Genomic DNA, 15,296 nt, shown 5'->3' with positions numbered 1-15,296 from the left:
TAATATGTTAAATTATTTTTTTTAAAAATTTCATTTTTAATATATTTTTTTTTTTTTATATATATTTTTTTTTTTTCTCTATATATATATATATATATATATTTATTATTATTTTCCCTTATATTATATATATATAATTATATATTTTTTTAAATAAAAAATTTAAATTAAATATATATTTTATATATTTATTTTATATTATGTTTTTTTATTATAAATTTAGAAGTTGATTGTTTTTGTGTATATATAGGTAACGCACGCACGCGGGGGACGCACGTGCGCACACAAAAACACGCACGCGCGCATGCCACGCTCAAACATATTATTTATTTACTGCAAAATGCTTTTGGGGTTTTTTTCTCCCATACTAAAAACCGGGTTTTGAATTTTACCATTCATACTACATACATATAAATAATATATATATAATATATATATTATAAAATTAAATATATAAAATATTTTATATATTATATAATATATATACATATATATTTTTTTTTTTTATTTTTTCATTTTTTTAAATTATCACTTTAAATTTATTGTGTGTTATATATATATAAATATATTATATATATATATTATATAATATATTTTTATATATTATATATATAATATAAATACAACCACACACCACACAACACAAACACAAACAACACATTTATATTGTATGTATGTATGTATGAAAACACACAACACATAGACCCTATCAATATGTGTTTGGGGTTAGTCGTACCTTAATAAATAAAAACTTTCCTCGTATGCTCTTTTTAAGTTTCTTTTTATATTATTGGACAGTTTCTTTTTATGACTTAATGTTACAGAAGGGGAGGGAAATGGCACAATTGTACCACCATATAATTTGGATATTTCCAAAGCACTACAGGGCGGAGAATAGGAATACGTACTGGGTCCCCGTCCTGTGAACCCACAGCCCACAAGAGATGGATTCAGCTTAACTGATCACTGTTTGCGACGAAGTCAGTTTTCCTTGAATCACCATTGGAGTCTTTTTTCGACACATCTAATCAGACAAATTATAGGCCGCGGTGGTCGAGCGATTAGAGCATCGGACTCAAGACTGTCACGACGGCAATCTGAGTTCGAGGGTTCGAGTCACCGGCCGATGCGTCGTTCCCTTGGGCAAGGAACTTCCCCTCGATTGCCTACCAAGCCTGGGGGCAGCCACCCCAAAGTCATTGACGGCCCCAGAACCGGGTAAATAGAGAGGGTGACAATAAAAAAACCGGGCGAAGGCAACGGCAAAACCACCGCTCTTAATTGCCAGGAAAATCATGGAAAACCATGATCGCCAAGGGTCCTTGTAGGACGGGGCACTTAAAAAAAAAAAAAAAATCAGACAAATAGGGGTAGGCCTTCCATATTGCGCTTTAACATAAACCCTGTGCTATTAACTTATGAGCTAATAAAGGAAATTGAGTTCCAATTTGGCAGACACATGCTGTGAGGATGTTTGTAGAGTATTTTTTACTAAAATTTTTCTCCGTCGCCGACGCTAACCAGTGAAATGCTTTTAAAAGTAAAACTGTTATGCATAGTAGTTTTATTAAGTCGGGCAAACACTAGAGACGACTGTACATGTAAGTGCATCATCTCAACAACTGGAGAGCTCGAATCAATTACAACAAATCTCAGTTGTGAAGCTTACTGTATCATCTTTCATGAAGTTTAAAATACAATGAACATGCACGAGACAATGTTCATCTTCATTCTGCTATACAAAAGCTCCTCTTTTCTCTCTTTTCGGTCTGTCTCTCTCTCTTTCTCTCTCGTTTTCCCTCTCTCTGTACCTCACTTTTTCATTCTCTCTCTCCTTCCCCCCCCCTTTCTCTCCCTCTCTCTCTCTCTCCCCACTCTCTGTCAGTCGTCTCTCTCTCTCTCCTCTCTCTCTCTCTCTCTCTCCTCCTCTCTCCTCTCTCTCTCTCTCCTCTCTCTCTCCTCGCTCTCTTTCTCTCTCTTGTCTCTCTCTCTGTGCCTTCTTTTTCAAACTCTCTCCCCTCTCACTCCCTCCCCTCCTTTTCTCTTTCCCCCCCCTCTCTCCTCTCTCTCTCTCTCTCTCCTCTCTCTCTTCTCTCTCTCCTCTTTATGTTTGTGTGTAGTGTGCGTGCCCCACACACACACAACATTCCCTCTCTCTTCTCTCTCTCTCTCTCTCTCTCTGTATGTGGGTTGTTGTGCTATAGCAATTCATAGTCTATTTCTGTTACCAGTGGGACATGTGGCTGTAACAACGTGATTCCCAAGTCCCCAAAAAAGAACCATTCACGCAGCGAGGGCGTAGATGAACGTTTTCTGATCTCGCTTTACCCTTCAGTTCGTGACTAGCACCTGGACGGGTAAGGTTTCCCCATCCTCCTTCCTCCCGGCAGGCTGACCTGACACGGAGCCCCTTACCCCACTAAAACATCGTCTCATGGTTCCCATACTGTGTGTCAACTCTTATTAATAAAGAGTCACGCCGTTAAAAATATCACTACACCTGCAAGCCAATGTATAGGGTTCTATACCGTTACATCTGGCACAGGTGGGGCGTTGCGTCCTTTTGGCACGAACACACCACCCGAAGAAAATCTGCTCGACCCGCTACAACACATATAAAAAAAAAAAAAAAACACGTACAAGTTTGGGCCCCTTTCTATTATTTTTTTCCCCCCTTTTCTTCGCCCATATATGTGTTAAGCCGTTGTTGTTTTTTGGGGGGTAAAAAGTGCTAAATTACAGCAAATGACACGTTTTCACACTATTCTTTTGACCTCAGATTGCATTTCCGTGTGATCGAGTATGTGATCAATAAACATGAATATCGTTCATTAGTTTAAGTAGTTAATTAATTTCTCTTGTTTTTAGCGATATATGTTGTTCATCTGCAACGAATTGAACACATTCGCGATTTATCTTATCACAAATAATCATTTCATTTCATTCGTTCTTCCCTCGCCCCAGACCTGCCCAAAGCTTTCTCTTTCGCTTGTGGTCAGTCGGTTGTGGTCTTGACCTGACTCACCTTTCTCTTTTTCCAGTAAAACCTAGGGGATTAATTGTAGCATTGTTACATTGCTTTTTGGTGACACGTTCTATCGGCACTAGAACGGAGCATGTAACGCAATTTTATTACATGTATTATATTGAATATAGCGTACGATCCCCCCCATATCATAGTGCACAGAATTGCCGATATTACGCGGGGTTCCCGTAACCCTAATAGATCTGAGCTCCGACGTTCGAAAAATAGGTACAGGTAAAACCGAAGTTATTTTTTTCGGTCGGCAACTTTGAGTCGGTGGACCCGCGGTTACGTCCGTTAATTATGTAGGACTAGGGTTTAAGCTAGAATCATTATTCACTTATTCATCACACCCTACTCCCCCCCCTTGCTGTTTACTTGCATGTTTTGGGTATATCCCAGGCGATGTTGATTTGTAAATATCCGTAAAGAATGTCACAAGCCCCCCATCACAGATACGCAGAAAAGAGCAGGTTATTATAGATTTCCCGGCTCGATTGCTTCATTCTAAAGGCATTTTGGTATAGAATCCCCCCCCTCGATGAAGGGTAACATGCATAGCTAGACATGTACCTCGGCAGTTTAGCAAAATAGCATATGCAAGTCTATATATAAGTCTATTTCTGTTACCAGTGGACCACGTGGCCTGTTTACCACGTGGATCCAAGTCCCAAATAGGGAAACCCTTCACTCAGCGAGGGCCCTAGATGACAGCGTTATCGCTTGACCCTTCAGTTCGTGACCAGCACCCGACGTGGTAAAGGGCGGCCTATCCCTCCCCTCCGGGCAGGCTGACCTGACACGGGCGCCGCCCTTAAACCCCCCCGGCATCGTCTCGTGTGTTCCCATACTGTGTGTCAATCTTACTAATAAAAAAGTCACGCCGTTAACAAGTATCACTTACCCCTGCAAAGCCATTATAATAGGGTTCTATACCCGTTATAAAGGTGGCATGCATATATATATTTATAATATATAATATATATATATATATATATATATATATATATATATATATATATATATATATATACATATAATATACTATATATACTACATTATATATATATAAAATAAAATATAATATATAAAATATTTATATATATATATATATATCCCTCTCTTACCCTTTCCCCCGCACACTACAACAGCACAATTCCCGCGATATGCGACACACAAAAACTGCTACAGCTGATTGCTCTGCGCTCCCAGTTGCGCTTTCAAATGCGCAAGCAACAATTGCTTTCTCCTCCGCTAAGTTTAAAAGCAATTGTTTTTAAATCCAGCACGCAAACAAAGCTTACATCACACTGGAGAAGCCTTGTGCTCGGACAAGGGGGTGAACACAGTTGAAATCATGTCTATCTAACCCTTTAACTACCGTCTGGTGTATATCTCTTTCCAAATTTCTCCATCTTTCAAAATATTTATATCAAATATGTTTATATCAGTATGTTTATCTGTATATCTATGTATCAATATATATATGTATATGTATATATATATATTATATAAAATATATATATTTTATATATATTTTAAATTTTATATGTATGTATATATATATACATGTATGTATGTATGTACCCTACATAAAATTACATTAATCAACTAGATCCCGCCTTTTATAATACACCTCTTCTCTCTTTTCTCTCCTCCCCTCCTCTCTCTCCTAACATCACACATATATCGATATATATAAACTATGCCCCACACATACACACACACAAAAAGCACACATACACATAAAATACATATTTAAAATAGATATATATACATATATACAAAGTACATATATATATGAAAGCATATATATATATACATATAATATATATATATATATATATATATGATATATATATATATATATTATATATATATATAATATTATATATATTTTATGTTTTTGTGTGTGTGTGTCTGTGTGTGTACACGAATGTGTTTTATATATATATTATATATATATATAATAATATATAATATAATATATATATATATATATATATATATTTTATAAACGTGTGCATGGCTTTCGCTTCACCGTAACGTATCCGTCCCGGGAAGAGGGACTTATTATGCAAACCAAAATGATTAAGACACCATCACTGGCGGGGAACACAAAAGTTTATTGTTTCTTTTCCTGTTTCCGTTTTTCTAGTGTGTATGATTCTGTAATTCAACCATGTATGTATGTGCCTCTAATTGCAGTCTCCGATCGTTGCTTGTGTTCTCATTATAAAGCAGTTATATGGATAGTGTCATTTTATCCTCATGCTTCTCGTCACTTTTTCAAATTTATTTAATTGCAATTAGTAAATTCACTGAAACATACAAATATATGTCATCTCACATGAGTGTGTGAGAACCTTTTTATACGTCATATTTTGAATCTGGAAACTCCCGTGTAAATAAAACAAAATTACTGCAAAGGAATTTCTATTTGATTCCGAGGAATTTCGACTGAAACAGTCATCACATACATGCCAATTCTCTGGTCAATTCTTTGACCATGAAGGAATAAAGTCAACCAGTTCTTACAGCAACACAGCGGCAAGCTGGATTTCGGTCCTTACTTGCCAGTCACAATCTGTTTAGTACCTCCCTTCTGAATAACTCTCTGGCTGTTGCTGCCGAAAATGCTACCCTTTTGGACTGACAGTCTGGTGCTGGAAACCACCTCCTGTCGCAATCTGTTCTACTTCTTGTTTGCTGGGTCCGAACAGTGAGAAACCTTGATGCACAAACTGCTTGTTGTTGGCCCCGAAACCTAGTTGGCCGACTCTTTGATTGTTGCTGAGGAGAGTGTTGTGTGAACTGACAAACTGCTCTCCGCCGGGTGTGTCTACACCGTATTGCTTTACGTCTTGGTCGCTCGACTGAAAAATAAATTAAGATTAATTGATACATAGTGTACACCACTGGCTTTGCATTTCTCAGCATTTATGATATACAAAAGTTACTGAATTATCGTTTATATTATCTTTAACTGTAATTCAGGAGGAATACTACGTCATCAACTCACCCAAGAGAACTGACGTTTTGCTCGGTGCAGCTCCCCTTGAGGTCCTGAAATATAAGATTTTTTTATGAATTTTCATTGTTTGAACCATAGCACTGTTACATGTAATCATTCAAGATGGAGGGTGAAAGAGACGTCAATATCATGAGGTGAACAGTCACTCTTAATACAAAATTATAGGGAAAACAATTGATTACCCAGTGAAGCCGCCTCAGCACAGATGGCGAAAGCAGCGATCGCCGCCAGGAACATCACACGTGTCATGGTTGCGTTGATTCAGCTGTGGAAAAAAAGAGGCCTTAGTTTGTGATTCAGATATACTTCGTATGCATTGGGAAAAAAATCTCAAAGTAACTTACAGCTAACTGTAGATGGATGAAATTAATAAAACGATAAAATCTATAACAAAGGAATAAGAATGTTCGCCATACATTTTCCATTCAACCCTCGCAAATCGTTCATAATAAACACATATATGTGCACAAAATATGTACTTGTGTGCAGGTTACTAGAAATACAATATATACGTAACACACACACAATATATATATATATACATATATATATTATATAAATAATTGAATACATATGTGTATACATATTGTGTCATATATACTGTATATACAGTATTTACATCACTGTTCTGAAGATTCCTACAACAGCAACTCACACGAGAAACTGACGGAGCCGATAGCAGTGTCACAAACACACTGAGCAAGGATGCCCTGAAGCCCCTTTTTATATCCTTTTTGGGATTTCTCCTTCCTAGTGACGTCACAGTTACTGTGTGACATGGCAAACTAATTCTAGCTTACTTGAGGGTTCACAACTATACACAAATGCAAGTGTAATCATTATATTAACAGGACCTTTCCATAATTAGGGTCACACCGATGCTGCGATGTAAATCATTAGCTTTGATCATGATTAGAAAAAACAGAGTACTGATAGTTATGACATAATTAAAACTAAGTTATTAAAGTAAACCAATTTAAATAAACAAAAATAACAATAAGTATATATATAATTCATAAACACATATATGTGCGTGTGTGTGTGCTCGTGTGTTTTTGTATGCATGCATATATCTGTAGATATACATGTATGAATACATACATCATACAAAACATAGGTGTATATATACAAACCCACACACAAATATCTATTTCTATGTATGCATGCATGAATTATATTCATGTATACATATATATGAATACAACTCTGCATGTATGTTCACACATACACATATCTATATATACATATATATATATATAATCAAAAGAAATCCCTGAGCCTCCTCTGCCTGGACTGGAGTTGATCACCTCGGCACAGATGGCGAAAGCAGCGATCGCCGCCAGAAAGATCACGCGCGTCATGATTGCCTTGCTTCAGCTGTGGAAAAAGAAGAATATATGATTCAGATTTATTTTCAGTGCATGTTCTGCTGATGCTAAGTACACTAATATAGCCGACAGTATATGAAATGAAATTAAATCAAATCTGTAATAAAGAGATGAGAATTTTTTTAAATCTTTGTAAATTAACCCTCGCAGATAACCAATAGCGTATATGATATATGTATATGTTCAATCTATATATACGTGTGTGTGTTTGTTAGTACATATATATATATGTGTGTGTGGTATATTATATATATATATATATATATATATATATATATATATATATATAATATATGTATATATATACATAATATACGGGTGTATGTATATATATATATATATATATATATATATATATATATATATATATATATATATCTATATATTGTTTACATTTCTATTGGAGAGTGTTAGTGTCCGTGAGAGCGTGCGTGTTCCGTACTTCTGGCGTTTACGGCAAGCGTTCGACCAATTTCGTGCTTTAAACACACCCTGAAATGGCGCAATATAGTTAAAACCTGGGTGGCGGGGGACCACGGTGTGTGTGTGATCCTCTCGTATAATATAAATATATATATATTATATATATATATATATATATATATATATATATACATAATCATCTAGTATGAATATATATATATGCATATGTATATATATATATATATATATATATATATATATATACATATATATATATATATATATTCCTCGAATATAAATATGAACCGTAATTTAAAAAAAGCTTGGAACGGTCGAACGGCGGCGATCAAACTCATTGAAAAAGAAAACTGGAGAACTAGATTATCGAAGAAAGTGAAGGAGGAGAGGAACTGAAATAGTAGTTAGCTACCTAAAAATTCAACATTATTGAGGGATGTTAAAGATGGCGGGCGTACCCATTAACCGGGTCGATGAGGCAGTTCTACAGAATGAGATACCCTCCCCGTGGGGTTGGGGTACCTCAGTCTCATTTTCACTTTCAGGAGGAAGAGGAACTGACATATCATTGAGAGATCAGAAAGATGGGGCGTAACCAATTGTTCATCCTAGTTTGAGCTGAGGATGTTCTGATTTGAGCATCTGGGTTGCACTTTGCTTTCGGTGATGGAAAAAGTGGTAGGCTCAGGTATATGTTCTTCCAGGTAATTATCAGTAATTCTGGAGGTTCCCTTAAATGCATTAATCAATAAATATTCTTGAGTACCTAGTGCATAATAGTCTAATTTATTTCATTTTAAATCTTATTTCTGCCTGGTTCTACAGTTTGTACCTTACGGTGACACTCATTTGTAAACACTGGCCCATATGAGTATTTTGTGTTTTAAATTTGATTTTTAAGCACAGTTGCTATGACCTCTCTTGCGTTAGTATTTATAAGTTCCTTTTTATCTTTGCATAACTTCACACTTAACATCCTTTGCTTAGCTGAATATGTAATATAATGCAATTCAAAAAGTGCTCACTTGCCTTCTATTCATCTTATAAGGTCATATGGGAGAATCCAATCATGACATAATACATTATCTATTTCTAAACATTGTACACATCATCTGATAGGTGTAAACCACCTCTCGTATCGCGCTACAGCCCGTACGAGAGGTACGAGTTCTTCCCCATTACTTGGGTTTAGACGTTTCCTGTCTTAGTATGTTTTGAATGTAGTTTACTATTTAGCACACCTGGCACCGTGATGCCACTGACAGGCTGGGGAACTTTCCATGACTCCACTGGGGGATGGTGGGGGTAGGAGACTCTGCTGCTTTCTTGTCGTTTTCCAATCGCTTGTTTCTCCTCTTACTGTTACTGGTGTGATTGTGTGATTGCGTACTTGTGTTATCTTCTCTGTTACTGATAAGTGTGGGCTTTGACGGGGATGTTGGCGCCGGGCCGGATGAGGAGGAATGCTCTGCCACCTTGAGTAATCAGGATCGCGTGCTTGCATTTCTGGGGTCGCATAACTGTGTGTGTGTGTGTGTGTGTGTGTGTGTGTGTGTGTGTGTGTGTGTGTGTGTGTGTGTGGTGTGTGTGTGTGCATGTGTGTGATTTATGTGTGATGTGTGTATGTGCGTGTGTGTGTGTGTGTGTGTGGATTTATATAAGACGGCCACCATCAGTCGATGTCGATTTGGTATTATTGACTCTGTCCTCGCCTTGGCGAAAGAGTGAGTGAGGAGCAAGCAACCCATGCAGCAGGCTACCCCCTCCCACGCAGCTGATGTATCCGAAACCGAAGCAGTTTGGGCACAGCGACGTCGCAAGAGCTGCTTGAACGAGGTTGCAAGCGACAACGAACTGAGTTATATATGTGTGTATATGTTTGCCTTTGTATGTATAGATGTAAATTAAGTATATATGTATAAATATGAAATATATATAAATATATGTATATGGATATACATGGAGGATATATGCATATATATTAACACTATATATATTCAATATATGTGCATATATGTATATATATACATAAAAGAGACAGAGAGATGTGTGTGTATATATGTGTGTGGGTGTGGGTGTGTGTCCATCTATAAAAGACACAAACACACATATATACAGTATATATAATATATACAGTATATAAAATATATACAGCATATATAACATATATTATATATATTCACATATATAATACATGAATACAATAAATATGTGTGCGTGTGTGTGTGTGTGTGTGAGTGTATATAAATAAACGAGTGTGTGTGTCTATGTGTGTATATATATAAATAAACAAGTATATATATATATATATATATATATATATACATATATAGTATATATATATATATATATATGTTATATGATATATATATATATATATATATATATTATATATATAGTATATATATATATATTATATATATATTAAGCGTGTGCGTGTGCTTTCTTCTCCAATTGGGTTTCATTCAATCCTTATGCACAAATATTTACACAAGTAAGTGCTGCATGTTGGGAGATTAGTTTAGGCTCCTTAAGTTAGTTAATAGAAGCCGTAAAGTATTCGTTAAGGAAAAAAAAACGATGACTTATTATGTTAACCAAAATGATTAAGACACAAAAGTTATTGCTCTTTTCCTGTTTCCGTTTTTCTAGTGTGTATGATTCTGTAATTCAACCATGTCTGTATGTGCCTCTAATTGCAGTCTCCGATCGTTGCTTGTGTTCTCATTTATAAAGCAGTTATATGGATAGTGTCATTTTATCCTCATGCTTCTCGTCACTTTTTCAAATTCATTTAATTGCAATTAGTAAATTCACTGAAACATACAAATATATGTCATCTCACATGAGTGTGTGAGAACCTTTTTATACGTCATATTTTGAATCTGGGAAACTCCCGTGTAATATAAACAAAATTACTGCAAAGGAATTTCTATTTGATTCCGAGGAATTTCGACTGAAACAATCACATACAATACCAATTCCTGGTCAATTCTTTGACCATGAAGGAATAAAGTCAACCAGTTCTTACAGCAACACAGCGGCAAGGCTGGATTCGGTCCTTACTTGCCAGTCACAATCTGTTTAGTACCTCCCTGCTGAATAACTCTCTGGCTGCTGTGTCCGAAGATGCTACCCTTTTGACTGACAGTCTGGTGCTGGAAACCACCTCCTTTCGCAATCTGTTCTACTTCTTTGTTTGCTGGGTCCGAACAGTGAGAAACCTTGATGCACAACTGCTTGTTGTTGGCCCCGAAACCTAGTTGGCCGACTCTTTGATTGTTGCCGAGGAAAGTGTTGTGTGAACTGACAAACTGCTCTCCGCCGGGTGTGTCTACACCGTATTGCTAACGTCTTGGTCGCTCGACTGAAAATAAATTAAGATTAATTGATACATAGTGTACACACTGGCTTTGCATTTCTCAGCATTTATGATATACAAAAGTTACTGAATTATCGTTTATATTATCTTTAACTGTAATTCAGGAGGAATACTACGTCATCAACTCACCCAAGAGAACTGACGTTTTGCTCGGTGCAGCTCCCTTGAGGTCCTGAAATATAAGATTTTTTATGATTTTCATTGTGAACCATAGCACTGTTACATGTATCATTCAAGATGGAGGTGAAAGAGACGTCAATATCATGAGGTGAAACAGAGTCACTCTTAATACAAAATTATAGGGAAAACAATTGATTACCCAGTGAAGCCGCCTCAGCACAGATGGCGAAAGCAGCGATCGCCGCCAGGAACATCACACGTGTCATGGTTGCGTTGATTCAGCTGTGGAAAAAAAGAGGCGCTTAGTTTGTGATTTCAGATACTACTTCGTATGCATGGGAAAAAATCTCAAAGTAACTTACAGCTAACTGTAGATGGATGAAATTAATAAACGATAAAATCTATAACAAAGGAATAAGAATGTTCGCCATACATTTTCCATTCAACCCTCGCAATCGTTCATAATAAACACATATATGTGCACAAAATATGTACTTGTGTGCAGGTTACTAGAAATACAATATATACGTAACACACACAATATATATATACATATATATATTATATAAATAATTGAATACATATGTGTATACATATTGTGTCATATATACTGTATATATCAGTATTTACATCACTGTTCTGAAGATTCCTACAACAGCAACTCACACGAGAAACTGACGGAGCCGATAGCAGTGTCACAACACACTGAGCAAGGATGCCCTGAAGCCCCTTTTTATATCCTTTTGGGATTTCCCCTTCCTAGTGACGGTCACAGTTACTGTGTGACATGGCAAACTAATTCTAGCTTACTTGAGGGTTCACAACTATACCCAAATGAAAGTGTAATCATTATATTAACGGGAAAACCTTTCATAATTAGGGCCCACCGTGCGGGCGTTTGAAAATCTTTAGCTTTGATCATGATTAGAAAAAACAAGAGAAACGGATGGGTTATGACAAAAATTTTAAAACCCAAATTTTTAAAAATTTAACCAATTTAAAAAAACAAATAAAAATGGGTTATAATATATATAAAATTCCCAAAACACATATTGTGCGTGGGGGTTTTGCTCGTGGGGTTTTTTTGTATCCCGCTTTATTCGGTAGATATACATTTTATAATACATAAAATTAAATAAAAAACCAGGTGAAATTTTATAAAAAACCCCCACACACTTTACATTTTTTTGTATGCTGATGAAAAATTTCATTTATCCCTATATATTAATACAACCTGAAATTATGTACCCCCTACCCCCTATTTTATATTTACCAATACGTATATAAATTGTATATTTTTCATCTATATATACGTTTTTGGTGGGGGTTTTTGTTAGTCCCAAAATATATATATATATATATATTTTTTTATAATATATATATTATATATATATATAAATATTGGGGTTTGTGTGATAAATGTATATATATGTATATATATCCATAATACGGGTGTATGTAATATTAAAATATATTTAAAATTATATATAAAATAATATATAAAATATATTTTATATATATATTTTATTTTTTAAAATTTCTTTTTGGGAAGTGTTAGTGTCCTTGAGGGGCGGGGCGTAAAACCGTACTTTTTTGCTCTAGGGCCCTAAGCTTTCCCCGCCCAAATTTTTCTGCTTTAAACACCCCTAAAATTTGGCGAAATATATTTAAAAACCCTGAGTGGGGGGGGAAACCCCGGGGTTTTGTGTGTGGTGATCCTTTTCTATAAATTTAAAAATATAAAATATATATAAATTTATTATATAAAATTTTAATATATATTATATATTTTTAATTAAAACCTAAAAATCTAGAAATGAATTTTAAAATTAGGGAAATTATTATATAATTTTTATATAATTTATAAAAAATATATATATATAAAATATATTTATGATTTTATATATATTTTTAAAAATATATAAAAAAATTTTATATATTTATAATTAAAATTTTTAAAATTTTAAAAATTTATTAATATATATAAAATTTTCCCTCGAATTAATATGAACCGAAATTTTAAAAAAAGTTTTGGAACGGCCCGAAGGGGCGGCGTCAAACTCTTTTAAAAAGAAAAACCTTGGGGGGAATAAAGTTTTATCAAAAGAAATGAAGAGGAAGAGGAACTGAAATGAAAAGTTGCTACCTAAAATTCAACTTTAAATTGAGGGATTTAAAGATGGGGGGCCCGTACCCTTTAAACCCGGGGTCGATGAGCAGTTCTACAAATAAATTACCCCCCCCCCCGGGGGGGTTTGGGGGTACCTCAGTCTCTTTTCATTTTTCCCGGAGGAAAAAACTGACATATCATTGAAGATAAAGAAAAAAACAGCAAAAATACTTAAATTTAAATAATGAAAATTTAAAGTAATAATAATTTTTTTATTTTATTTTACTACTCTACTACTCCCACAAATAATAAAAAATCATCTTCATCATCTCATCACCATTTTCATAAATCATCTCATCATCATCACATCTCATTTTCCCAATATCACCATAAATCATCATCATCATCATCATTCATCTCATCATCATTTTCCCTTCATCATCATCTTTTATTCATAAATCATCAAATCACATCAGCTACTGATGAAAAACTAATAAAAAGGGTTTGAAAAATTTAATGATAATATAACAATAACAAAGATAAAAAAATTGATAATGGAAATTTTATATAATAATAATAATAAAAATAATAATAATAAAATAATAATAGGGAAAATGAAATGATAATAAAAAATGAAAAATTTTAGTTGATGAAAATGATAAAAACAATGTAACAAAAAAAAAGATTATAATAATATTTGCAATGATAATAAAAACAAAATAAAAGTAATAGTTTTAATATTATTATTATTATTATTTTAATGATATGAAAAAATAAAAAATAATAAAAATTTTTTAAAAATAATAAAAATATTAATAATAAAAAAATTTAATAATATAATAATAATAAAAATTTAATACTAAAAACAATGATAATAATAAAAAATTTAATGAAAAATGAAAATTACAAAAAAAAAAATTAAAATTGATGAATTATAAAAAATGCAATAATATAGCTTTGAAAATAATAAAATTTTTTTTTTTTTATCTTTATTTTAATTATTAATATAAAAACTTATTATGAAATGATAATGAAAATAATGAAAATAGGGATAATTTAATTGAAAATTATGAAAATAATCAAAATAATAATGATGTTTGGATGATAAAAATAAATAAAAAATCATGATAGAAATTTATAATAATAAAATGGGGAATGAAAATAATGGTAATAAAAGAAAAGAAGAAAAAAGAAGAAGAAGAAGAACAATAACAAAAAAATAATTAAAAATAATAATTAAATGAAAACAATAAAAATTTAAAAAATAATGAAAAAATTTTGTAATCATCATCAAAACTACAAAAATAATGATAATAATAATAATAACAAATTTTTTAAATAATAGTGAAAACCAAATGATCATAATGATATTGTTTAAAAATAAAATGAAAATAATTATTAATAAAAAATTAGCAACAGCAATAATAGTAAAAAAGGTTATCATAATAAAAATAATAAAAATAATAATAATAATATAATATTAAAAAAATAGTAGTAAAATATAATAAAAATAATAATAGAAATAAAATTTTTAATATTAAAAACCCAATGATCCTACAAACTACAAATTATTATCATTATTATCATTATAATAAAAATAATAAGAAATTAAAAAATAATATAATAAAAATAATAAAATCATTATTATTATTATTATAAAATGATAATAAAATAATAAAAATAAAAATTAATAAAAAATAATATAAAAATTTAAAAATTAAAAAATAAAAATAAAAAATGATAAAAATTTAATATAATAACAAAATAAAATTTAATGAATTACAAATAATTTAATT

General features: G+C 32.9%; 1 protein-coding gene and 1 pseudogene across 1 annotated transcript; both read right to left on the bottom strand.

Moving 5' to 3' along the window:
• Positions 1-5,444: 5,444 nt before the first annotated feature.
• LOC119570485 lies at positions 5,445-6,787 on the bottom strand. Its single transcript, XM_037918199.1, has 4 exons — positions 6,715-6,787; positions 6,242-6,324; positions 6,048-6,091; positions 5,445-5,901 (listed from the first exon to the last, which is right to left on the bottom strand). The coding sequence occupies exons 2-4, from the start codon at positions 6,306-6,308 to the stop codon at positions 5,665-5,667; spliced, it is 348 nt and encodes a 115-aa protein (XP_037774127.1). The 5' UTR covers positions 6,309-6,324; positions 6,715-6,787; the 3' UTR covers positions 5,445-5,664.
• A 4,016-nt stretch (positions 6,788-10,803) lies between these two features.
• On the bottom strand, positions 10,804-12,149 carry LOC119570486 (annotated as a pseudogene).
• Between the last annotated feature and the right edge of the window lie 3,147 nt (positions 12,150-15,296).

This window comes from Penaeus monodon, unplaced genomic scaffold (assembly GCF_015228065.2).
Source record: "Penaeus monodon isolate SGIC_2016 unplaced genomic scaffold, NSTDA_Pmon_1 PmonScaffold_2899, whole genome shotgun sequence".
In the NCBI taxonomy this organism is placed as follows: domain Eukaryota; kingdom Metazoa; phylum Arthropoda; class Malacostraca; order Decapoda; family Penaeidae; genus Penaeus; species Penaeus monodon.
The sequence above is the reverse complement of the archived record's forward strand: the minus strand, read 5'-3'. Positions and strand labels throughout refer to the sequence as shown.